The 24,704-nt window shown below is 44.0% G+C and overlaps 2 protein-coding genes across 3 annotated transcripts in view; one reads left to right on the plus strand and one right to left on the minus strand.

Annotated features, from left to right (window-relative positions):
- The first annotated feature begins 861 nt into the window (after positions 1-861).
- Positions 862-16,656, plus strand: gnpat2 (glyceronephosphate O-acyltransferase 2). Of its 2 annotated transcripts, XM_066677481.1 has the most exons (17): positions 862-916; positions 2,121-2,312; positions 4,064-4,240; positions 6,749-6,878; positions 7,663-7,790; positions 7,945-8,020; positions 8,294-8,445; positions 9,820-9,950; positions 10,281-10,504; positions 12,789-13,037; positions 13,121-13,200; positions 13,568-13,708; positions 13,840-13,939; positions 14,419-14,512; positions 14,617-14,678; positions 16,047-16,106; positions 16,198-16,656. In XM_066677481.1, the coding sequence occupies exons 1-16, from the start codon at positions 905-907 to the stop codon at positions 16,085-16,087; spliced, it is 1,989 nt and encodes a 662-aa protein (XP_066533578.1). In that variant the 5' UTR covers positions 862-904; the 3' UTR covers positions 16,088-16,106; positions 16,198-16,656. The 2 variants fall into 2 exon arrangements, with proteins under 2 accessions (XP_066533578.1, XP_066533576.1); XM_066677479.1 differs by having other exon boundaries at positions 16,047-16,655.
- Positions 16,657-17,943: 1,287 nt separating this feature from the next.
- Positions 17,944-24,704, minus strand: part of LOC136702399 (DNA (cytosine-5)-methyltransferase 3A-like) — an 88,913-nt gene continuing 82,152 nt past the window's right edge. Inside the window, exon 25 of the mRNA XM_066677445.1 lies at positions 17,944-24,267. Within this exon, the coding sequence (XP_066533542.1) occupies positions 24,126-24,267 (142 nt within the window). The 3' untranslated portion in view covers positions 17,944-24,125. The remainder of the gene's footprint in view (positions 24,268-24,704) is intronic.

The following is a 24,704-nucleotide window of genomic DNA, read 5'->3' on the forward strand; positions in this document are numbered from 1 at the left end:
GAGCCACAGCCGGACCACACACACTGCACTGGAGCTGAGAGAACGGAGGATGAGTAAAGAAACAAGGACCTTTTCATATTGATTTGAATGAAAATGAGTGTTAATGGATGTGTTCTGACGTCTGGCTGATCGTATACAATGGAGCATATCAACAAAAGGTATTGTGTTATTTATTCAGTGTCGAATGAAAGGAGCATGTTTCTGAAAAACGTTACAGAAGAAATAAACTTTATTTTCATAATAGCTTTTTAAAACACCTTTCCAGTTGCTGAATGGATGCGTGGGAGGTTACAGTGAACAGACCATTGGGTCCTTCATATTCTTTCTGTGAAAGATGGCTACACCAGTGGCTTTACATTCTCTCATTCTTCCTCTATGGTTTATTAGTGTTATTGTTATTTTTTTTGCTCAGTCAAATAAAGGAAATGCAATAAATCCACTGCAGTCTGTGTCCATCCTTTCATCCACTGTGAGGCGACAGCTCAACACTGGGTCTAAAAGGACGTGGAGGACACGGAGCTGGAGAGAAGCAGTGGGAAAAGGAAACTGTTTCAAAAGCTGTATAACCACCCACCGTCGACAGGGGGCACTGCGACCAGATCATTAGTGTTACTTCACCTGTCAGTGGTTTTAATCTTGTGGCTGATTTGTGAGTGTGTGTGTGTGTGTGTGAGGAACCCCTGCTTTCTTTAATGCCCTTAAGAGAGGGGACTATGGAGGGGGGCTGGGGGGCGTGGTCTCAAGGGGGTAAACTAATCGCCTGAGGAGGAGTTTCCAAAAGCTGGGCAGCTGATTGGCTCTCTCCTGATTGGCTCCGCGTGTGCCCTCCCTTCCCTCCGCTCAGTGCTGCCCTCTGCTGGGGGTCGAGGCTGGTGCACCTGCTCTGAGCTCGCATCTCTCAGCCATGGAGCCGCTGGTAGGAAACTTTCTCCTCTGTTTTATACTCTACTTGTTTACGGATGCTTTACACTCCATTTTTATTAGGGATTCTATCTGGCTGTATTTGTGACGTCACATAGTCAAGGGACTCCTTTGTTTCGCTTTGGTGTTGTCCCCCTGTAGCTCTGTGGAGGAGAGTTATAGAGGAGAGAAGAGAGTGATTTTGTGCTGACACCGAGGTTAAAGAGGGGATATTAGAACTGACTTCTTTGTTGTTGTTGTTGTTGTTGAAGAGCTGCTGCGACACAGGACCTTGAAAACTTTCCCTTTTGAACTCTTTCAGTTTCTCTTTTTAACGCTTCGCGTGCTGTATCTCTGTATCTATCTTTAAAAACTCATTTGTAATGGGACAAAACAAACCCCAACAAACATGGAACGTTCCCTGGACGTTCAAAATAGGTCTAAAAGTAGTCTGTCCGTCAAGGACATATTTTAAACGTCAATGGACGTCCAAAATCCATCTTAATAAGTGAGTTAAGTGGTGACCAATCGATAACGTCAGTAGACGTCCAAAACGCGTTTTATACAAGTAATTTATTTCGGGACCAATTAATAACGTCAATGGACGTCCAAAATACGTCTAATAGTCGTCTTTTCACTGTCTGTGTTTGGACGTCTTTTCAACTTTCATTTTCAAATTTTTAAGAGAACGTTGATTAGACGGCAGTCATTACGTTATTTCAACGTTGAATCAACGGTTAATTGTTTACTGGGAAGCTCAAGCTGGACCTGAACAGAGTTAATATAAGTCCATATTAACGCCACTGTTCTGTGAGTCACTGGAACACTGTGTGTTTTCCACTTTTCTCCTTCACAAACGTTCCCTGGAATCTTCTGCAGGGCTTTAAAGAGCCCCCTGTGAAATAATACTCCCACGAGGAGGTTGATCCGCTTTAAACACTGTGTGTACCACTGTGGTTCTCGAAGGGCAAGTCCACCGATATTTCAAAATTTCCTCTAACATGTTCCTCACGTGGGTATAATCACGTCATCATCGTTCGATGAAGATACTAACAACTGGAATACAACCTAAACACAACCATTTCACTGCATGTTGATTGAATACACACTTTGAAAGCACACACACAACTTGACTGGACACTTTAACTGAATACACACACTGTCTTGTTAAACACTCTTCATTGGATACACACTTTAATTGTTTACCCAATGTGTTTTAGGGCGTACACCTGTTGGGGGCGGAGCCTGCAAGTTTCTTTGATATTCTGGAGGAGAGGAGGCAGGGTAGTGACATAAGCCACGCCCTCAGGACGTTTAGCCCTCAGCCTTACCGTGGAGCCACGCCCCCTTCCGCTAAAGAACTGAAACAGATGGTGCTGGAGTCAGCGTTCCTGCGCTCCGTCATCTCAGAGGTGAGCAGAGCCGTGAGATGCTAATCATGTTTATGCTGTTCTCCCTGTGGCAGTGTGGGTGGCCTCCAGTGGTCTGGGGTTCTCCCACAGTCCAAAGACAGATATGCTTTGGTGAAATAGTGTGTGAGATTGTCCACAGGTGCGAGTGTGTGTGTGTGACTGGGTGAGTGTGTGAGATTGTCCACAGGTGTGTGTGTGTGACTGACTGAGTGAGTGTGTGAGATTGTCCACAGGTGGGAGTGTGTGTGTGTGACTGGGTGAGTGTGTGAGATTGTCCACAGGTGTGTGTGTGTGACTGACTGAGTGAGTGTGTGTGTATGTGTGTGTGTGACTGAGTGAGTGTGTGAGATTGTCCACAGGTGTGAGTGACTGGGTGAGTGTGTGAGATTATCTACAGGTGTGTGTGTGTGACTGAGTGAGTGTGTGAGATTATCTACAGGTGTGTGTGTGTGTGACTGAGTGAGTGTGTGAGATTGTCCACAGGTGTGAATATGTGTGACTGAGCGAGTGTGTAAGAATGTCCACAGGTGTGAGTGACTGGGTGAGTGTGTGAGATTATCTACAGGTGTGTGTGTGTGACTGAGTGAGTGTGTGAGATTATCTACAGGTGTGTGTGTGTGACTGAGTGAGTGTGTGAGATTATCTACAGGTGTGTGTATGTGTGTTTGTGACTGAGTGTGTAAGAATGTCCACAGGTGTGAGTGTGTGAGTGACTGGGTGAGTGTGTGAAACTGTCCACAGGTGTGTGTGTGTGACTGAGTGAGTGTGTGTGTATGTGTGTGTGTGACTGAGTGAGTGTGTGAGATTATCCACAGGTGTGTGTGTGTGTGACTGGGTGAGTGTGTGAGATTATCTACAGGTGTGTGTGTGTGTGTGTGACTGGGTGAGTGTGTGAGATTATCTACAGGTGTGTGTGTGTGACTGAGTGAGTGTGTGAGATTATCTACAGGTGTGTGTGTGTGACTGAGTGAGTGTGTGAGATTATCTACAGGTGTGTGTGTGTGACTGAGTGAGTGTGTGAGATTATCTACAGGTGTGTGTATGTGTGTTTGTGACTGAGTGAGTGTGTAAGAATGTCCACAGGTGTGAGTGTGTCAGTGACTGGGTGAGTGTGTGAAACTGTCCACAGGTGTGTGTGTGTGACTGAGTGAGTGTGTGTGTATGTGTGTGTGTGACTGAGTGAGTGTGTGAGATTATCCACAGGTGTGTGTGTGTGTGACTGGGTGAGTGTGTGAGATTATCTACAGGTGTGTGTGTGTGTGACTGGGTGAGTGTGTGAGATTATCTACAGGTGTGTGTGTGTGTGACTGGGTGAGTGTGTGAGATTATCTACAGGTGTGTGTGTGTGTGACTGAGTGAGTGTGTGAGATTATCTACAGGTGCGTGTATGTGTGTGTGTGACTGACTGAGTGAGTGTGTGAGATTGTCCACAGGTGGGAGTGTGTGTGTGACTGAATGAGTGTGTGAGAATGTGTGAGTGTCTGGGTGAATGTGCTCCTGTCATGCTCCCAATGATTCCAGGTGTGCTCTGGACCCACCACATTCCTGTTCAGGATCAAGTGATCACTGTGGATGTTTGGTGGTAAAATGATGGATTGCTTCTTTAAGTGCTAAAGGTAATGAGTCTGTTTGGGGGGTACATTGGTCAGTGATCTCTAAACCTGTTGATGTGGTTCCTGTATAATAACAGTAGCAGCTCTTCCTGACTCCTCGTTTATGTCCCTCTCGTTATACGTGCCAATGTCCTACAGGTCAGTGCCGAGTCTGGGGAGCCGAGCGAGTGTGTGAAGGAGGAGGCCGAGGGCATCATGGAGGAAATGGCTCAGAACCTGCAGCTGAGCTTTATCCGTCTCCTGGGCTTCGCTTTCAGCAAAATCGTCAAAAAACTCTTCCGCTCCATCAACGTGGAGGAGGAGGGACTCTCGCGGGTCAGTAGTGCTCGCCCTGACACGTTTCCTTATCTGGACCTGCTTATCTCAGAGATACGGACCAAAGCTGGAGAACTTTAGACTGAAATAAGTGATGAATTAATGAGTTAACGGACTGAATCCACACATAGAAGTGAAATGGATTATAGTTTATTTTTCTTCATGTGGAAGCAGTAAACACATTTAAATCTAGGAAATCCAGGGCGTCTCTCTTTCAGTAGAGCAACCGAATTCTCTCGCCTTGAAACCTAAGCTTATCACTCAGTTATTAACATTGCAGTAATTATCTAGTGTCTGTATATTACCACAATTATTACTGCTGTACATTAAAGGAACATTGGGTAGTATTTTTACTTTAAGATTGACGCTTCAAAATCACTGTGATTCTAAGGTGAACTGTAATAGAGAGAACAGAGACTGTTACCGTAGTTACTCCAGGCTCAGCACTGCAGAAACCGCACTATGTAGCTTCTGGAGGAGGGTAGGAAACCACTCCCACCCTACCTTAATTTCAGGTTATATCTGGAGTTCTGAAAAAAGAATTACACTCTGCAACTGTAGGGAGAACACAACAACATTAAAAACAACAAAAAAAATAATTTAAAAAATCTTACTTATTGTTCCTTTAAATCAGAAATTATTATAAATAACTGAAACTAAATTAATTAAACGAACCATTTTTTAATCATCATCACAGCATGACTATGAAGTCCGGTCCTGAGCCTGATTTCTAACCTTTTCTGACCTTTTCCCCTCTGTGTGAAGTCTGAAAGATGTATTAAGATCAGATTCGACAACAATAAACGTAGGGTGTGTTTATGTCAGGGTTCCCTGGGTCAGCAGCAAACAAGGAAGTGTCTCATTGGTACATTTTAGACCTGATTCGTTTAGCATTTACACTTGCCTGTTTATATACCGACCAAAATAAGGTCATTCATCCATTCATTCATTCATTTGTTCGTCCGTTCATTCATTCATCCATTCATTTGTTCGTTCGTACATTCATTCATTTGCCCGCGCATTCATTCATTCATTTGTTCACTCATTCATTCATTCATCCATTTGTTTGCTCATTCATTCATTCATCCAAGGGCGGCATGGTGTCGCAGTCACACAGCTCCAGGGACCTGGAGGTTGTGGGTTCGATTCCCGCTCCGGGTGACTGTCTGTGAGGAGTGTGGTGTGTTCTCTCTGTGTCTGCGTGGGTTTCCTCCGGGTGACTGTCTGTGAGGAGTGTGGTGTGTTCTCCCTGTGTCTGCGTGGGTTTCCTCCGGGTGACTGTCTGTGAGGAGTGTGGTGTGTTCTCCCTGTGTCTGCGTGGGTTTCCTCCGGGTGACTGTCTGTGAGGAGTGTGGTGTGTTCTCTCTGTGTCTGCGTGGGTTTCCTCTGGGTGACTGTCTGTGAGGAGTGTGGTGTGTTCTCCCTGTGTCTGCGTGGGTTTCCTCCGGGTGACTGTCTGTGAGGAGTGTGGTGTGTTCTCCCTGTGTCTGCGTGGGTTTCCTCCGGGTGACTGTCTGTGAGGAGTGTGGTGTGTTCTCCCTGTGTCTGCGTGGGTTTCCTCCGGGTGACTGTCTGTGAGGAGTGTGGTGTGTTCTCCCTGTGTCTGCGTGGGTTTCCTCCGGGTGACTGTCTGTGAGGAGTGTGGTGTGTTCTCTCTGTGTCTGCGTGGGTTTCCTCTGGGTGACTGTCTGTGAGGAGTGTGGTGTGTTCTCCCTGTGTCTGCGTGGGTTTCCTCCGGGTGACTGTCTGTGAGGAGTTGGTGTGTTCTCCCTGTGTCCATGTGGGTTTCCTCCGGGTGTTCATTTGTTCGCTCATTCATTCATTTGCTCACTCATTAATCCATTAATTTGTTCGCTCATTCATTCATCCACTCATTCATTCATCAATTTGTTCGCTCGTTCATTCATCCATCCATCCATCCATTTGTTCGCTCATTCATTCATTCATCAGTTTGTTTGTTCGCTCGTTCATTCATTCATTCATCCATCCATTTGTTCTCTCATTCATTCATTCATTCATTCATTCATTTGTTCGCTCATTCATTCATTCATCCATTATCTGTAACCAAGTGTTAAAAAAAAACAAAACAATGCATGATACATGTATAACGTATATTTTGCGGCCCCCCAGGCGTCAGAGCTGCTCCTCGTGCTGGGGTTAATGCACTTATCAGGGATGTTCATACCTGGCTTCACAACATTGGGGCGATCACAACAAGACAAAACAGCACCAGACGTTCCTCCTCTGCCCAAAACAAACCTTTGTTGGGTTCATTTAAATGCCTTTGGTTCATAATGAGTCCATACTGCGCCACAGTTCTTTTAGAAACAGACTGAGATGCACCCATCTGCTCAGACGCTCTCAGTCCCTTTGTTTGGTGCACACCAGAGTTCAAAAGGAAGCGTTCACACTCACTCTAACGAACTGAATTCCATTTAAATGTCTTTAAAGGCACCATTACTAACATAGTCATGTTACTGACTGTGTCCCTCGTGTCTGAACCCTCAGCTCCAGCAGGTGATCCAGGAGAACCCCGTGGTACTGATGCCAAATCACCGCAGTTACATCGACTTCCTGGTTCTGTCCTACATCCTGTTCACGTACGACCTCTCCATCCCCGTCATCGCTGCTGGAGTCCGCAAGTATCTATTTAAATTAAAAGAGGAATAAAGAGATCACAAACACCAGGAGACGACAGAATACGAGTGGCCAGTGAAACTAAGACAGTAGTAGTGTTTAAGACAAATGGCCAATGAACAAACATATGATTAATCTGTGGATCTGGAGCCCACCAACCCACACACTGTGAAACAAACCCCACAGTTAGGTTTCTGTGTGCTGCTTAAGTCAGAAAACACAGGATAAATCATCATTTGCAGAGACTTTAGAATGGCCCCGCCCCCTCGTCTGAGTCTGTCCAATCACAGCGCTGGACCCGTGTTTACGTGAGAGCGCAAAGACGAGGTTAAACTCAGCGAAACAGACACAACGAGCGCGGAGAAATAAGAGCACTGAGTAAAAACGGAGAAGAAAGAGAACAGAGTGAAAACGGCTAAAAACCAGAGCTTCTGCTCCTCGCTCCTCACTGCTGTGCGCTCGGGGTCGGGGTGAACAGCGAGCGGCTCGTTATCATTTAAAGGAACAGGTGCTGAAAGCGGGCGTTCTGAACAGGGGCTGTTTACACAGGGGGAGAACACTGCTGTGGGGCTCGTGGGGTTTGGACCAAAGCAGGTCACAGACGTTTCATTAAGAAACAGAACTATGTTCCACTGCGGAGACGAGGGAGGATACGTCCCTTTCAAATCACACCTCACTACTTCTGAAGTGTGCAGAACAGTTGATTTTGATTTATTCATTCATTCTTTGAGCAAGATCTAATCTGTCCTGAGATACGTTTCTCTGATTGGTCGTTTCTCCTCCAGCTCTGATGGGGATGTCTCTGATTGGTGAGATCTTCAGAAGGTGCGGAGCCTTCTTCATCCGCCGTGCGATTGGCTCAGATAAACTCTACTGGGCTGTTCTCTCAGAGTACGTCAGGACTGTAGTGAGGGTGAGCAGTCTTTATAGAACCTCAGTGTATAATCTGTGTTTGAAGATCAATACAATCCAGATGTTATTATTAATATAAAGAAAGTTGTTCTGTAATGTTAACGTTTTCCGGTGTCCTTTATAAAAGCCATTAACCCAAACTGGATACATTACAGACGGGTTATGCTCCTGTGGAGTTTTTCGTGGAAGGGCTTCGCAGCAGGACGCTGAAGTCTCTGACACCAAAGCTGGGTAAGATCACTTTACTTAAAGCAACATTAGGTAGTATTTTTATCTAAAAATTACAACTTCAAAATCATTGTGATGCTCCGCTGAGCTGTAACAAAGAGAATAGAGCCGCTGTCATTGCTACTCTGGGCTCAGCACTACAGAAACCGCTCTATGTAACTTTTGGAGGAGGGTAGGAATGATCAGCTCAGCCCAGTATGGACATAATTTGGGTTGTATTGTCCTTGTAGTATAGGTGTATTTGTATGTGATGAGATTGTGTGTGTGTGTGTGTAGGTATGATGCAGATGGTCCTGGAGCCGTTTTTTAAAGGAGAGGTGTATGATGTCAGTCTGGTTCCAATCAGTATCAGCTATGATCGAGTTTTGGAGGAAACTCTGCTTGCTCACGAGCTGCTGGGCGTCCCCAAGCCCCGAGAGACCACTACGGTGCGTCCATCACAACACAGCACTGATGCTTTCAGCAGTAAAGACTCAAATTTGCAAGGAGACGTTCACTGATTATTCAAAAAGCCTGGAGGGACCTGGAGGTTGTGGGTTCGAGTCCGTGAGGAGTGTGGTGTGTTCTCCCTGTGTCTGAGTGGGTTTCCTCCGGGTGACTGTCTGTGAGGAGTGTGGTGTGTTCTCCCTGTGTCTGCGTGGGTTTCCTCCGGGTGACTGTCTGTGAGGAGTGTGGTGTGATCTCCCTGTGTCTGCGTGGGTTTCCTCCGGATGACTGTCTGTGAGGAGTATGGTGTGTTCTCTCTGTGTCTGAGTGATTTTCCTCCAGGTGACTGTCTGTGAGGAGTGTGGTGTGATCTCCCTGTGTCTGCGTGGGTTTCCTCCAGGTGACTGTCTGTGAGGAGTGTGGTGTGTTCTCTCTGTGTCTGCGTGGGTTTCCTCCGGGTGACTGTCTGTGAGGAGTGTGGTGTGTTCTCTCTGTGTCTGCGTGGGTTTCCTCCGGGTGACTGTCTGTGAGGAGTGTGGTGTGTTCTCCCAGTCTTTGAGTGATTTTCCTCCGGGTGACTGTCTGTGATGAGTGTGGTGTGTTCTCCCTGTGTCTGCGTGGGTTTCCTCCGGGTGACTGTCTGTGAGGAGTGTGGTGTGTTCTCCCTGTGTCTGCGTGGGTTTCCTCCAGGTGACTGTCTGTGAGGAGTGTGGTGTGTTCTCCCTGTGTCTGCGTGGGTTTCCTCCAGGTGCTCCAGTTTCCTCCCACAGTCCAAAAACACATGTTGGTAGGTGGATTGGCGACTCAAAAATGTCCGTAGGTGTGAGTGTGTGAGTGAATGTGTGAGTGTGTGTCACACTGTGAAGGATTGGCGCCCCCTCCAGGGTGTATTCTCTCATTGCGCCCAGTGATTCTAGGTAGGCTTCGGACCCACCGCGACCCTGAACTGGATAAGGGTTACAGACATATGAATTAATGAATAAATGAATGAATGAATGTTCTGTTGCTTGGGAAAGTTGTCAATGAAATTATACTTTATTCTCACATATAATGACATTAAAAGTCTCTTAAACAATAAAAAAACAATGACACAAAGGGTTACACGACAAGCAGAAATAATGAAAATTAAGATTTAAATACAAATATAAATAAACAATAACGGATCAGGACTGGAACTTTGAGACTAGGTGCTCTATGAATCTGCAGTGGTAGCTTCTTAATGAAATTGTTGAGATGTGAACAAAGTAATTCAGAGCACTGTCCTGTGAAATGGTTTGTTTTAGAGAAAGGTATGGACTCTGATTTCTTTCCACGGGTGCTGAATGGAACCAGTTGTTTTTCAGTGTGCACTAGCTGGTGTGTTTATCTGTGTCCAGGGTTTGCTGAAGGCCCGTGGCGTTCTGCAGGAGGATTACGGCTGTATGCACGTTGTATTTGGGAAGCCTGTGTCCGTCAGAGCTCTGGCCCAGGGAAGGGTCAACCGCGGTCAGTTCAACCTGGTGCCCAGGTAAAAATCAGCAGAGACAGGAAGGAATTATAATTGCAGTAGAACAATTACAGTGATTCTAATGCTATGTAGAGGACGACCAGGTGCCACATGTTTGCCTGTGATTGTTAGAAGTGATTAGGCACCTGTCTCTTTGTCGCCCCCTGCAGGTTAAACCGTTAATAAAATATAATTATTGCCTTTGTTTATTATTATATATCTGTTTGTTCTGTAATAACCTTTTTTTCCTCTTGCCTCTCCATTCCTCTATCTGTTGTGTGTGTGTGTGTGTGTGTGTGTGTGTGTGTGTGTGTGTGTGTGTGTGTGTGTGTGTGTGTGTGTGTGAATCAGACATCAGCCGTTGAGTGAGTGTGTGGAGCTGCAGGTGTTTGTGAGTGGTGTAGCTCATCTGTTGTTGCGACTGCAGGAGAAGGGCATGGTCCTCAGTCCCTGGAGCCTCATCACTTTTATCCTCCTCCAGAGCCCTGAGGGTGTGGCCTGGGACACGATCACCCACAGTACCCTGCGGCTGAGGACCCTCGCCCTGCGGCTGGGAGCCCAACTCAACTGGCCTGGTGGGGAACAGTAACCTTTTTACTATTGTCTTTATCAGTGGAAAATAAAGCTACAGCACAATCAGGTGTATGTTCTTCATCTTAAAATGCAGCTGATTGTTCTGTTTTGGACCGGGAAAGCATTTCTCAATCTCCCAGTTTCGATTATAAACCTGAGCATGTGATAAGGATTTATACTTTGGGAAAGTGTGAGCTACAACAATCGCTCCTTTCACAGTCCACTGTAGGTTGAGTGCACTGTCCCATAGCAATACAGTGAACACATCTCCCAAATGTCTCTGTAATTCACAAGTAACATATCTGTGGAGACTCCTTAATGTCTCATTTATTCCACATTAATGCCTCTTTAATGTCTCCTTAATATCATTATAGTTCTTCCTATATCTATGAACTTCCTCTTTAAAATCTCTGTAGTTCATCATTAATATCTCTGTAGTGTCTCCTTAATATCTCCATATTTACCCTAATAGCTCAATTGTGACTCTTTAATATCTCTGTGGCTGTACTTTAATTTCTCTGTAGTGTCTCCTTAATATCTCTATAGTTCAACATTAATATCTCTGTAGATCCACAATAAGATCTCTGTTGTGTCTCATTAATATCTCCATAGTGTCTCCTTAATATCTCCATATTTACCCTAATAGCTCAATTGTGACTCTTTAATATCTCTGTGGCTATACTTTAATTTCTCTGTAGTGTCTCCTTAATATCTCTATAGTTCCACATTAATATTTCTGTAGATTCACAATAAGATCTCTGTAGTGTCTCATTAATATCTCCATAGTGTCTCCTTAATATCTCCATATTTACCCTAATAGCTCAATTGTGACTCTTTAATATCTCTGTGACTGTACTTTAATTTCTCTGTAGTGTCTCCTTAATATCTCTATAGTTCCACATTAATATTTCTGTAGATCCACAATAAGATCTCTGTAGAGTCTCATTAATATCTCCATAGTGTCTCCTTAATGTCTTTGTAGTTCCTCCTTACAATCTCTGTAGTTCCACATTAGTATCTCAGTAGTGTCTCCTTAATATCTCCATATTTATCTTAATAGCTCAATTGTGACTCTTTAATATCTCTTTGGCTGTACTTTAATTTCTCTGTAGTGTCTCCTTAATATATTTGTTGTGCCACAAGTATATCTCTGTAGTGTCTCCGTAATATCTCCATATTTACCCTAATAGCTCAATTGTGACTCTTTAATATCTCTGTGGCTGTACTTTAATTTCACTGTAGTGTCTCCTTAATATCTCTATAGTTCCACATGAATATTTCTGTAGATCCACAATAAGATCTCTGTTGTGTCTCATTAATATCTCCATAGTGTCTCCTTAATGTCTTTGTAGTTCCTCCTTACAATCTCTGTAGTTCCACATTAGTATCTCAGTAGTATCTCCTTAATATCTCCATATTTATCTTAATAGTTCATTAGTGACTCTTTAATATCTCTGTGGCTGTACGTTAATTTCTCTGTAGTGTCTTCTTAATATCTCAGTTGTCTCCTTAAGATTACCGTAGATCAATCTTACTATGCCTGTTGTGTCTCTTAATATCTCTACAGTTTCTCCTTTATGTATACTTAATTCCTCCTTAAAATCTTGGTAGTGTCGCCTTAGTATCTCTGTAGTTACACTCCTTAATAGCTCAGTAGTAACTACTTAATGTCTCTGTGGCTCTATTTTAATTTCTCAGTAGTGTCTCTATAATATCTCTGCAGTTCCGCATTTATATCTCAGTAGTGTCTCTTTAATATCGCCATAGATCAATCTTACTATGGCTGTAGTATCTCCTTAATATCCCTACAGTTCCACCTTAATATCTCAGTAGTGTCTCTTTAACATTTGTATAGATCCTCTTTCGTATCTCTGTGGTGTCTCATTAATATCTCCATAGTGTCTCCTTAATATGTCTGTAGTTCTACCTTAACATCTAGGTAGTGTCCCCTTAATATCTCCTGGATGAAACTGAGGTCAAATGGAGAAACACTGGAGACTTTATCTTGTGCTCAGATGTTTCTCCTGATGAGAGGCCAGTATTGTCCCACGAGTCTCCTCCTGAGTTTGAGAGGATGTCTGAGTGATGTCTCACACTCGGCTGAGAGATAATAACTCAACCAGTTCTCATCAGCCCTATATATCTTCTCATTTCAGATGCTGGACATACATTTATCATTTTGTTCTGGACACTAGCGTCTCTGATGGAGATTCTCCTGAGGAGCGTTTGGAGACATTCTGAGACATCAGTGAGCAACTTCTGAAATAGTTCTGTATCCGTTTTTAGCTCAGGTTCCTGACGCTGAGGTGGTGTCCGAAAGCTTGGCTCTGCATCGCTCCATTGCTTGCTGTGAAAGGGGGTGTGTCCACCTGGTTGAGGAGGCTGGGCCTGGACCTGTCACTCAGGTGGAGGGCGTGTTCAGACGTGCATCGGTGGTGCTCATGTGCGCCTCCTACAGGAACCAGGCGCTTCATGTCTTCACTCGACCGGCTCTTGTTTCTCTCGCCATGTCTACAGCCAGCAGTCACAGGAAAGGTGTGTGTGTGTGTGTGTGTGTGTGTGTATATAAAGTTAATAGACACCTACCTGTTGTTGATTGTGTATCTTTTCTTCTCCAGAGGATGTCTTCACTCGCTTCTGCTTCCTGCGGGAACTGTTCTCTAATGAGTTCATCTTCGTCCCTGGTCATTCAGAGCAGGTGAGACTCACACTGACCACTGTCTCCTTCACTTTCTCTATCTTTTCTTTCTCTCTGTCGCCCTCATTCTGTCTCCTTGCCTCTTTTTATTATTCTCCCCTTTCTATTTTCTTCTCCTTCTCTTCCCACATTTCCCTCATTTTTGTGCGCCCTCTCTCTCCCTCCCTCTCTCTCTCTCTCGTTCTCCCTCCCTATCTCTCTCTCCCTCCCTATCTCTTTCTCTCTCTCTCTCTCTCTCTCTCCCTCCCTCCCTATCTCTTTCTCTTCCCTATCTCTTTCCCTCTCTCTCTCTCTCTCTCTCTCTCCCTATCTCTTTCTCTCTTTCTCTCTCTCTCCCTCTCTCTCTCTCTCTCTCTCTCTCCTTCAGGACTTTGAGGAGGGATGTGAAGGCCTGCTTCAATGTGGACTGGTGACTGTCTTTGACCAAGGCCTGAGAGTCACTGAGGAAGAGCAGGACACCCTCGTCTTCCTCGCCAATATCCTCCGGCCTTTTATTGAGACGTATGAGGTGAGAGATGCACTCTCCAGTGTGGTGAGTCTGGGTTGAGCTGCTAGTGAGCAACCAGGGCTGAACTATGAAGGTGTCCGAATGATGAAGCTGAATCACTCTTGTGATGCGTGTCTCCATGGTGTGCTCAGGTGGTGTGTAGGATCTTGTGCGAGGAGAGATTTCAGACGTTCACAGAGAAGAGCTTTATATCTGCCGTCCGCGATGACATCATCAAACTTCTGATCTCAGGTCAGGTCTGTTCTCAGTCCAGCAGTGACTCTGAGGGGTTTAAACACTCCAGCAGCACTGCTGTGTCTGATCCACTCTACACCAGCACAACACACACTAACACACCACCACCACGTCAGTGTCACTGCAGCGCTGAGAATGATCCACCACCACATCACACCTGCTCTGTGGGGGTCCTGAGCGCTGAGGAACGGGGGGGAAGGGGGGTGACAAAGTATGCAGAGCCACATATGGGTTACGGTCTGTAATTGTAGAAGTACAAAGTTCTCTTGTGTGGTCAGTGGTGAGTGTTTGGTGTGAGATAAATGTACATTTAGTGAGAATAGAGTGCTCTGGTGCCCTGTACTTTTCACATTTGAGAAATGGGACACTGCAGAGACAAGGAGAGACACGAAAACATAACTGTCAACTTTGAACCAGGCCTTTCATCTCTCAGGTTGTCTTCTGAAGCTGCTGGTGGTCTGTGTGTCCCCCTGCAGGTGAGGTGCGGTCGTACGAGTGTCTGTCCTCAGACACACAGAAGAACGTGGTGTCTGCTCTGCTGAGGATGGGAGCTGCGTCGAAATGCAGAGTGTATGTCTGAGATCTACAGACTGTTCCAGCTCCTCTGGGGAGGGATTTACCAGGGTTTATACAGTGCTACGTGTTTATACTTTCTCTCTGTCTGTTTCTATCAGAGCTGAACAGAACGAGTACAGCGTGAACAGAGCTGCTGTGAAGAAAATATGGGAAACACTGGGTAAGAAATAGTTAGACATAGTTCCTTTAGGGTGTGGCCAAACCTGTGAACACTACGCTGTGAGAAAAAGGCAAAGCTAGATTGAGATTACGGCAGGAAGAACTGTCTGTAACCACTTTATCCTGTTTAAGGTTGACATCCAAAATCATTGGGGGCATTTAAATACAGCAGGAATACTCCAAAATATAATCGTTTTACATTGACTTCCATAGAAAGCTACGTTTTTTTTTTCCGTTCTCCTGTAAATAAACTATGTTGGAGGTACATGTTTTAATTTGGACAGCGATGACATTCACACTTATGAACACTTGAATAGCCAATCCACCTACCTATGTGGTAGGAGGTGACTGGAGCACCTGGGGGAAACACGTGCAGACACAGGGAAAACACACTAAACTCCTCACAGAGTCGTCCTGCAGAGTTCGTGAACGGAAAAGAAAAGTAGCTAATGTGCCAATGGAGTATGTTCCTGTTTTCATCCATTCATTCATTGCGTGTCTGTAACCCTTATCCAGTTCAGGGTCGCGGTGGGTCCAGAGCCTACCTGGAATCATTGGGCGCAAGGCGGGAATACACCCTGGAGGGGGCGCCAGTCCTTCACAGGGCGACACACACTCACACCTACGGACACTTTTGAGTCGCCAATCCACCTACAAACGTGTGTTTTTGGACTGTGGGAGGAAACCGGAGCACACGGAGGACACCCACGCAGACACAGAGAGAACACACCAACTCCTCACAGACAGTCACCCGGAGGACACCCACACAGACACAAGGAGAACACACCACACTCCTCACAGACAGTCACCCGGAGGACACCCACACAGACACAAGGAGAACACACCACACTCCTCACAGACAGTCACCCGGAGGACACCCACGCAGACACAGAGAGAACACACCACACTCCTCACAGACAGTCACCCGGAGGAAACCCACGCAGACACAGAGAGAACACACCACACTCCTCACAGACAGTCACCCGGAGGAAACCCACGCAGACACAGAGAGAACACACCACACTCCTCACAGACAGTCACGCGGAGCGGGAATCGAACCAACAACCTCCAGGTCCCTGGAGCTGTGTGACTGCGACATCTACCTGCTGCGCCACCGTGCCGCTCTACGTTCTTAAGCTCAACTCCCTCATGAAACACGGTTCCCACTGAAAAGCCAACTCTTTTTTTGGTTTCAGCTGGAAACAAACTTTTCTGGTTTGCGAACTAATTTACGCTGGAGACGTTCAGAATAGTTCCAAATTAGGTTCGTCAATGGGAACCATTCCGGTTCCTCGTTGGTGGAAAAGCTCTACAAGTGAACCCATGGAGTAATGAGAGTGTGTGATGTTCTCTATCTCCTCTGTTATAGGTGGCAGGCAAGTTCCCCCAAAGTCCTACTCCAGACTTTAACGGAGCGGAAGATCTTCAGGTGCTGAGAGCGGAGGAGAGAGCATTCTTCAATGATTCCCTTCCTCTTTACCACTTTCTCATCCTTCCATTCTTTACCTTCTTTCATCCAGATGCTGCCCGAACACCGTCCAGTACCTTTGGGATTGTGTTTGTGATCCAGAACTAACCCTCTGATCTCACTAATGTTTATGTGGCTGGATGCCATCAGTAACTACCTACTAATACTCTTCATTTCTGAAGAAATGTTGCACGAGCAGATGTCCAGAACCTTTGACCTTTGACTGTTTGTTAGTAAACAGGCTTCATCAGGGGAGCACTAATGTTCTAAAATATGTTCCATAACTTAATAATATGACAATTAAATTGCAGAAGTGAACTCTCTGTGATCATTCAGTGATGCTAGCTACAAATATCAATGCTGTATTTCAATGCTCAAGTGTAAACGTGTTGATTGTAGATAGTATAAGAGCGTAGGGACACTGTGAATTAACCTGTGAATTGACTGTATGTGTTTTATATGATACATTAGAATAAAATATTGTGACTAGTTTTCTCTCTCTCTTTCTCCACAATGGGTTCTCTGATACTGAAATGAACATAGTGTAAGTTAAAACATTAGTTTGATATGCTAATTAATTCTTATACAGTAATCCCTCGCTACTTCGCGGTTCATCTTTCGCGGGTTTTTTCAAGGGGCTTATTTGTGGCCGCTATATCGCGGATACTGAGGGAAAATCCAAATAAATATATAATTTACAAGTGTTTCTTACGTACAGTACATGTGTTGTTCACGTCCACATCCGAGTGAAATGTACTGACGCTAAATCACAGCTAAGGAATGACTCTATTAAAGAAACTGGTAGGATATCACATGTAGTTCCAGCTGAAAAACATTATAGAACGACTGTTTACTGCAAAGGGTGGGTTGTTAACAGCACAGCGAGGGTTTTAAAAGTTCAAATACTCGTTAAATACATAAACAATATTCTTTCCTCTACTTCACAGATATTCGTTGGTCTTGGAACGCATCCCCCACCAAAAACAAGGGATCACTGTGTATATAATATATATTAAAAAAAAAAACTTTACATCTTAATAACCCATGTCCCTTTCTTTTGACCCAATGTTGTGTACATTGAAATTCCACATGTATTTAAGAGGTTAATTTGATGGGAAAAATAACCAATTGTACACATTTTTTTCCTCTTAAAGCTGGAGTAATTTTGTAACAAGAAAAGAATGTGAGTTTTTCTATCTAGCCTCTTTCTAAAGACACTCCAACTAAATACAAAGAACACACTGCCGGGCTACAGCTGGAGGAGTCTCGGGGACAGAGAGAGAGAGAGAGAGTGAGAGTGAGAGAGAGCTGGAGTATTGCTTTGTGTGTTTAGCAGACTAAGCTTTTGCAGCGAGTTTTCTCTGCTGTTTTTTCGCTAGGCTTCAGCAATGTGTGTGTGTGTGTGTGTGATGGACTGCAGTGTGCTCACGTGTGCAGGTGGTGAGGTAGGTAGGTAAACAGCCAGGTCTGTCCAAGTTAAACAATCAGTCAACCTTTTTACAGCTCTCCAACAACTGCCACAAACACAGATTTATTTTTTATTGTTTGCACTGCTTCTAAAATGAGACACGTTCTGAGTTTGCATATATATTTTAGCTGTTTTTATGTAATATATTCATATATACTTTGTTAACATAATATATATTTGATTAATTATTTTAATTAAGAGTAAGAAATGCTTTTAAATGTGTTTTTTTTCACCAAACTCTAAAAAAAACTGATTATTAGAAAAAAGAGGCAAGACAAGGGTTGTTTTTTTTTTTTCAATTTTTTTCTTTTTTGCACAAAAACAGTACATTTAATTCAAGTGTTCCCCAGCACAAATACATAAGAAAGGAGTCATTCTATTCCCCTCTATCTCTCCCCTTCTCTCCCTCTGTCTCTCTCTCTCTGCATGTGCTCACCACAGCGATGGTAAGGGACTATATTCTCACAGGGAGAACTCTTGTCAATAGTAACACAGTAATATATACGTTTATATAACGAGAGAGACGAGAGGAGGGAGGGAGAGAGTGAGAGAGAGAGCTGGAGGAGGGAGAGAAAGAGAGCAGACTGTTTTTTGACTGACCAAATGAATGACAGAAGGTAGGACATGGCTGCAGTCAATAAATATTGAGGCAACAACAATCATATATATATATATATGTGTATGTATAGAAAACCCATAACATTACAATCGGATCAAAACTAAAGCCAGAGTACATGGAGGGGGTTGGGGAGCAAGGAATGTTGGGTAATGTAGTTTTTGCTGCCAAAGATAAAGCAAGTTACGTATCAGTGCACAGAATAACCCTCAGAATGAACGTGTGTCCCCACTATAACAGAATGACTTTCTCCTCATACAGACGCTCATACTACAGTAATGTCTAGGCTAAAACACATGAATTTCTCCATTTTATTCTTTTTTTTTTCTACTTTTACATCTGCATCAAGTACAAAGTTAAAATGTATTTGTTAATATATTCATAAAAGAGTAAAATAATAGTGCTTTTTTTTTCTTTACTACGACAACATAAAAACAGTCATTGTCAAGACCGGTCGATTCATAATTTCCAACAATATATTTTTCACGTAATTCTTTATTTTTATTTATCTTCTCATTTAAGAATAAATTTTATAGCACCTTTTTGAAACGCCTTCACACTCACGCCCTCCTCAAAGACTCGCTTTCCTAAAATAACCTCATAAAGGAAGGCCTCCTTTAAAGCTGTCAACGGGTTATTGGCCTCTCGCATTCACCACCACCTGTCAATCACTCTTGCGTTTTGAGACAAATTCATAAATATGTAAATAAAGAGAGAAAAATAATCCGTATGGGCGTGGCTTTCGACTGACACGCCCCCCAAACCGACACCGCCACACAGCTTATTATTATTATTATTATAATTAAGCTCCACCTTTGCCCAGTCTCCCAGTCAAAACAAAGCTATGCTAACACTACCGTAACGTCAGCCTATGATCACACCGAATTACCCTAAACGAATTTTTAAAAACACAGCCGGCGCACAAAACATGATTGAATGCTAAAAACAAATCAAAACAAAGAAGGCAAACGTATCTATGTACAGTCGGTTTCACCACTGAACTCACAGCTGGACTGAGTTCGGAGTGGGTTTGCGTTGTTGGTGTTTGTTGAACGTTTGGAGCAGGATTGGCCACGCAGAAACTAAGGTTGGAACAAATACGTGGGGCTGAGTTTCTATTGGACGAGTTGAGCTTGTGAAGACTCACTGTAGCGGCTAACGCGGCTATTCACATCTTTAGGCACATCATCTCAAAGCTTAGCTCGGCTTAACTCCAGGACGTAAACTGTCCTTAGGCTAATTTGCCACAGAGGGCTGCTTTCCGCAACACAAATTAAGATCAGTCAAGGACTACGTATAGCTTTCCTTACGAAATCACCTCAGACAGTACGACGACAACACAGTTAGCCCAAGAGTGGGGCACAATCTGTGGCTGGGAACATGGCTAGTCGCTAGCCTGTTAGTAGTAGGAGTCTACATTTCACGATGCATGCCTTGGGAAAGAAAAAAAAAAAAACGAACAAACAAATAATAATAATAATAGTTAATAATAATAATAAAAGTAATAATGATTTCAGCTTTGAAAACTCTTCTGAAAGCACCAGAATGTCCCGTTATCCTCTGATGTGAAAAGAGGAACGCTGGGAGAGAGAGTACAGTAACCTAGATTGTGATCTGGAAGGTGTGTGCACACTATGATCAGCACCTACACACCACGAGAGGCCACGGCCGCCAAAGTGGAAGGAAATCCTGGGAGCACCATGTGACCGGTTTATAAGACATCACACAGAGAGGCCACTATCCCAGAATTCCCAGAGCACGGAATACACCCAGCTCTCTCTGAATGGATCGAGCGGGATTAGCACACCCAGAATCGCAGGTTCGGTATAAACTCAATGATATTCGTAAAGCCAGTGGGCCTGTGGGTTGGCATGCAGGCTAATGCTAGCCTGCTTTTTACTCACAGTTTGTTGAAACGTAAAAAAGAAATGTAACAAATGGTAAAGAAAGGTTGACTATGAGAATTCAGAAAGAAAGAGAAAGGGGGGAAGGGAAAGCACCCATGTTTTTAGAGACGGAGGAAAAACTGACGAAAGACAGAGAACGTTACACGTACACACTCACGCTAACTCTTCGGTACAGTAAAAACGGTGGTATTTGACAATGACAAGACCTTGTAGTTTATTTTGTACAGTTTACAGTAGAAATGAATTCAGCTGGTGGTTGCTAAAGATCACCACAGTGATTTGTGGAAGGGTTTTAGATTTTCTTTCTCTCGCTGCTGCCCCCTGCAGGTGGGTTTGGGGAGACCGCAGCAAATTGCTCTGAGACTGGAGCTCTCTGAGTTTTTTGAGTTTGTAAAAACGGAGCGTTTCTCTATACGAAGCGCTCTTCGAAGCTTTGCGGTATTGCATCACAGCCTGTGTAGCGTAGAAATCTGACGTGGACAGAATGAGTGTTTCTCTCGAGTGCTGTGGTATATCTTTCCAGTTTTCCCTGCGTAAGGTGTGCATGTGTGTAGTAGCCCAAAGTTCTCTTGCAAGCGTGTGTTATAACTCTCCAATAACCTACTCTCTTTTTTTTCCTTTTTTTTTTTTTTTGGTTTGTGTTTTTACATTACCCTCTCTTGTTGTGTGTTGGACACTTGGAGTCAAAAGTTTGGGGACACCTAGCTTCTACACAGCTGAACGACGAAGCTTTCGTGATCGGTTTGTACGAAAGTGCCACATAACAGGGACACTCCATTCAAAATGTAAACGTGTTAAATGAGAAAACTCTATACATATCCTTGGTTTTTGTAAGACATGCTGGGTTTTGTAGTTAAACGACAACAAATACAGAAAGGAAACAGAAAAATGAGCACCATCGGATAGATTCGGATGAGATCGGTCCATGTTTTCCACGTTAACATTAAAGAAAACATTAAATACTCATTCTACGCTGGAGTGCCCCTCGGTTTTAGAGGTTGTGAAGATGCAAGCTTACGATTAAAGCCCTAATCCTTCTATTTGGTTGTGATATTGATCAAAAAAGGCATGTAGCTTGTGCTTTTTCCTAGTTTTGAAATGAAATGTGTCAAATCTACATTTTATGCTGAGCTCGTTTACACCTGGTCGTTTACTGCTTCTTAAATTTCAGGATATATATATGGGAGGGGGTCATGGAAGTGCAGCCAGAAGTCATGGAAGTGTAAGAGCACCTGTGTCTTTGAGTACATCTCAACACACCTCATCCTTCACTGTGAGGAGGCTAATCAGGGTATGCTAATACCGCCAGGGAACAACGGAGAGGGGTCAGTGGGTGAAAGTACCCAGCTATCGGTCTGGTATCTGATTGGCTGAATGGCAGGTACTGATCCCTCCCACTTGCATACTTCAAAACGTGAAATCATGAAGGACGCAGACGACTGGTCCCTGATTTGCATATTACAGGCCACGCAGAGATTTTTCAAAGTCAGCACACTTTAGCGTGGCCCACGTGGGTTGAACAGGGGCTATATTGGGTTTGACTGGTACATGGGTGATTTGTTGGAGGTTGGCTGCCTAAAGTGTGTATTCTAACTCTACAGGCATGTGCCTGGTCCCATCACTGACCCCCCCCCCCCCCCCAAAAAAACCTCGTAGTCACCCAGCTGGGCTGCTTTAGTGGGGACCGCATGTAAACGCATGTGCTTCGAATCAAATCAGTCTAAAATCCACACACATTTCTTTAAAAGTCCAGGTGTAAACGTGGTCAATGATGAAGACGAGGTACAGAAGCTAAAAACAAATCCAAAGGATTAAAGGTCTCGTTTATGTCCCCAGACCCTTGACTGCAGTATCAGTGACACACTCTGTGCCTGTGCCCCAATAAGATTCCCACAGTAAGGCCTCTTAAGTGTGGCTGTGCGTTGGTATTGCTGAGAGGGAGGAGGAGGAAAGAGAAGGATAGAGCTGGAGAAAAAGGACAGAAAGAGAATGAGAAAGAGGGAGAGAGAGCACCGTAATTGAACAGCAGGTGAGTTGTATAGTAGAGTAGAGTAGAGTAGTATAGTACCGCAGTTGAGCAGTTAAAACTGTAAACAGTGTATCAGTTGATTTGTGTGTGTGTGTGTGGGTGTGTGTGTGTATTCAAGCACAGGCTTCCCTCTCACAGCTCAGTGTGTGTGTGTGTGTGTGTGTGTGTGTGTGTTATATTCCTTGATTGCACATACTGACTATAGGGGGTAAATACAGAAGTCCAACGCGGCAGGTAGAAGAGAAGAGCATTCACCTGCAGTGTTTCCTCTTTCCATATTTCTCTCATATTTCGCTGTATATTTTTGTAAAGATCAAAAACCTAGTGATTTCTTTCCCCTCTTTCAGACAGAATTGGACTTCCACTGGTACAGGAAGCAGTGTGCATGGACTTTGGGCTTTAAAAAATAATAGTACTTTCCCCAAATCGGCTTTGTGCTCAAAGAGACTGTCCACTCTCACTCTTTCTCTCTCACACACACACACACACTCACACACACACTCACACTCATGTCTCTTTTTTGTCACGTTGAGTGAGAGAAGCCTTGCTTATCACAGATGAAGTATGTCACCGTAAAATCCTTCCAACAGAACAATAAGTGTCAAATAAAATAATAAAACAGCCAAATGCGGCAATCGTCGGGGTCCAAGCACCGTGCTGGGAACTTATCCCAGTCTGTTCCAGTGATCTCATCAAATATCACTAATTATGCTAATGAAGGGTTATGAGAATGTGGGTTTACATCTTATTTAATATCGTCTATTAAAATATCGTCTATTGTCTAGAGATTTAACCAAACTGCATGGGTCCTCACTGTGTCATACTGCATATATGCACCAAATATAGACCAGAATGGACAATCCCAGATGGACTTATAGCTTAATAAGTCAAATGTAACCAAGCCCAGAACAATGGATTAAGGTGTTTACGGCATAAAACCATGACTAGTAAACAATCACTAATCATTGTTTGCTTTTCGAATCACCTGATTATGATTGTGAGACATCTTAAAGGTGCTGTATACAATTTCAACTCAATACGTATTTGTAAAATTCAGTGAATGATTCCTCAGGGTTCTATAGATCTACAGTCTGGGAAAGAGTCCAGAGAAAGGTGGCTCAGATACAACACTATTCCAGTCAATCACCAACAGGGGGCATTCCTGCTCATGGGGGCAGGGAATACTGTATTTCTTTAGGTTGTTATTTTGGCAATACGTGTTCATGAGTCTCGGGGGCAGGGCTTCTGAAGGAGCCCACAGACGGGAGGGACATCAACAGTCATTCACCAGAATCATCTACAGTACCTTTAAGTGTTTCCTTTTAGAAACCTAAGTTCCATGTCCTTGTTTGTAGAGGGACATTTCAAATTCCATGATGATCTGCCAGAGTTGCAGATATGCAGTATCTGGGCAAGCGTGAGGTTAGCGCATGTGCTAGCATCCCCTACATTCCCAGTGTGCCCCTTGTTACATTTTGGCATTTCGAGGAAATATTAACGATGATAGAAGGAAATGAAGAAGAAAAAGAAAAATCCAAGCAATTTGAAGGATGTCTGCAGCACCTCAGGTGCTTGGACCCCCGCTAACACATAAAATGAGAGAAAATAAATCCCCACACAGTTGTAAACACTGTGCAAAAGTCTGAGGCCAGCTGAAAAATGTCGGGTTTTTCTTAGTGATTTAAAGCCCAGAAAAACAGCTTTGAGTACGGGGTTCTCAGGAGGCCTAAGACTTTTACAAAGCGCTGTTAGATTGAACTATGTCTTGAGTTAATGAAATAAATATCGGACACTGTAAAATGGGACTATGTAGTCGGATGAAACATCGTAAGTTTGTTTCGATGAATAGCACCAGTTGGTCTTCAGGCAACTACCGAAAACAAGGTAAGGGGCGGAGCTCGGCCGGTATGCAGATGAGGGGGCGGAGTGAGCCACTGTGACATCACAGCTGGGCAGGGTGCTAGAGGCAGGCGAAATATTCTTTCAGGGGGGCGAAGAGGTGCCTAATGACAGGCACGCTCCATGACCTCCCCAGAAGCCTCTGCCTGGCGAGACGACTCATGTTGGACACGTCCGTGTAGTGGACAGGGAAACCGAACACCCTGAGACAGAGGGAGAGACAAAAAAACGTGAGACGTATCCTCACCGTTCCACTCCTCTACCCTTCAGATCCCCTCCTTCATCCAGCCGTTCTTTCAATTAATAGATCCATCCACCCATTCATCCATGGACATTCATTAATTTATTCATCCATCCACCCATTCATCCAATAGATCCATTCATTCATCCATCCACCCATTCATCAGTGGACATTCATTCGTTCGTTCGTTCATTCATTCAATCATTCATTCATTTGTGGACATCCATTCACTTGTTCATCCATTCATCCATCCATCTGTTCATCCATCCATTCGTTCATTCATCCATCCATCCGTTCTTTCGATTATCACTCCAGCCCTTCATTCATTAATTCATCCATACATTCATTCATCCATCCACCCATTCATCAGTGGACATTCATTCATTCGTTCATTCATCC

Source organism: Hoplias malabaricus, chromosome 7 (genome assembly GCF_029633855.1).
Source record: "Hoplias malabaricus isolate fHopMal1 chromosome 7, fHopMal1.hap1, whole genome shotgun sequence".
Lineage (NCBI taxonomy): Eukaryota > Metazoa > Chordata > Actinopteri > Characiformes > Erythrinidae > Hoplias > Hoplias malabaricus.

Excerpts from the sequence above, each read along its gene's own strand:
- gnpat2 (XM_066677481.1), top strand. Across the intron at positions 6,879-7,662 it reads CGTCATCGCTGCTGGAGTCC|CTCTGATGGGGATGTCTCTG; the intron begins GCAAGTATCTAT and ends TTTCTCCTCCAG. Across the intron at positions 8,446-9,819 it reads AGCCCCGAGAGACCACTACG|GGTTTGCTGAAGGCCCGTGG; the intron begins GTGCGTCCATCA and ends ATCTGTGTCCAG.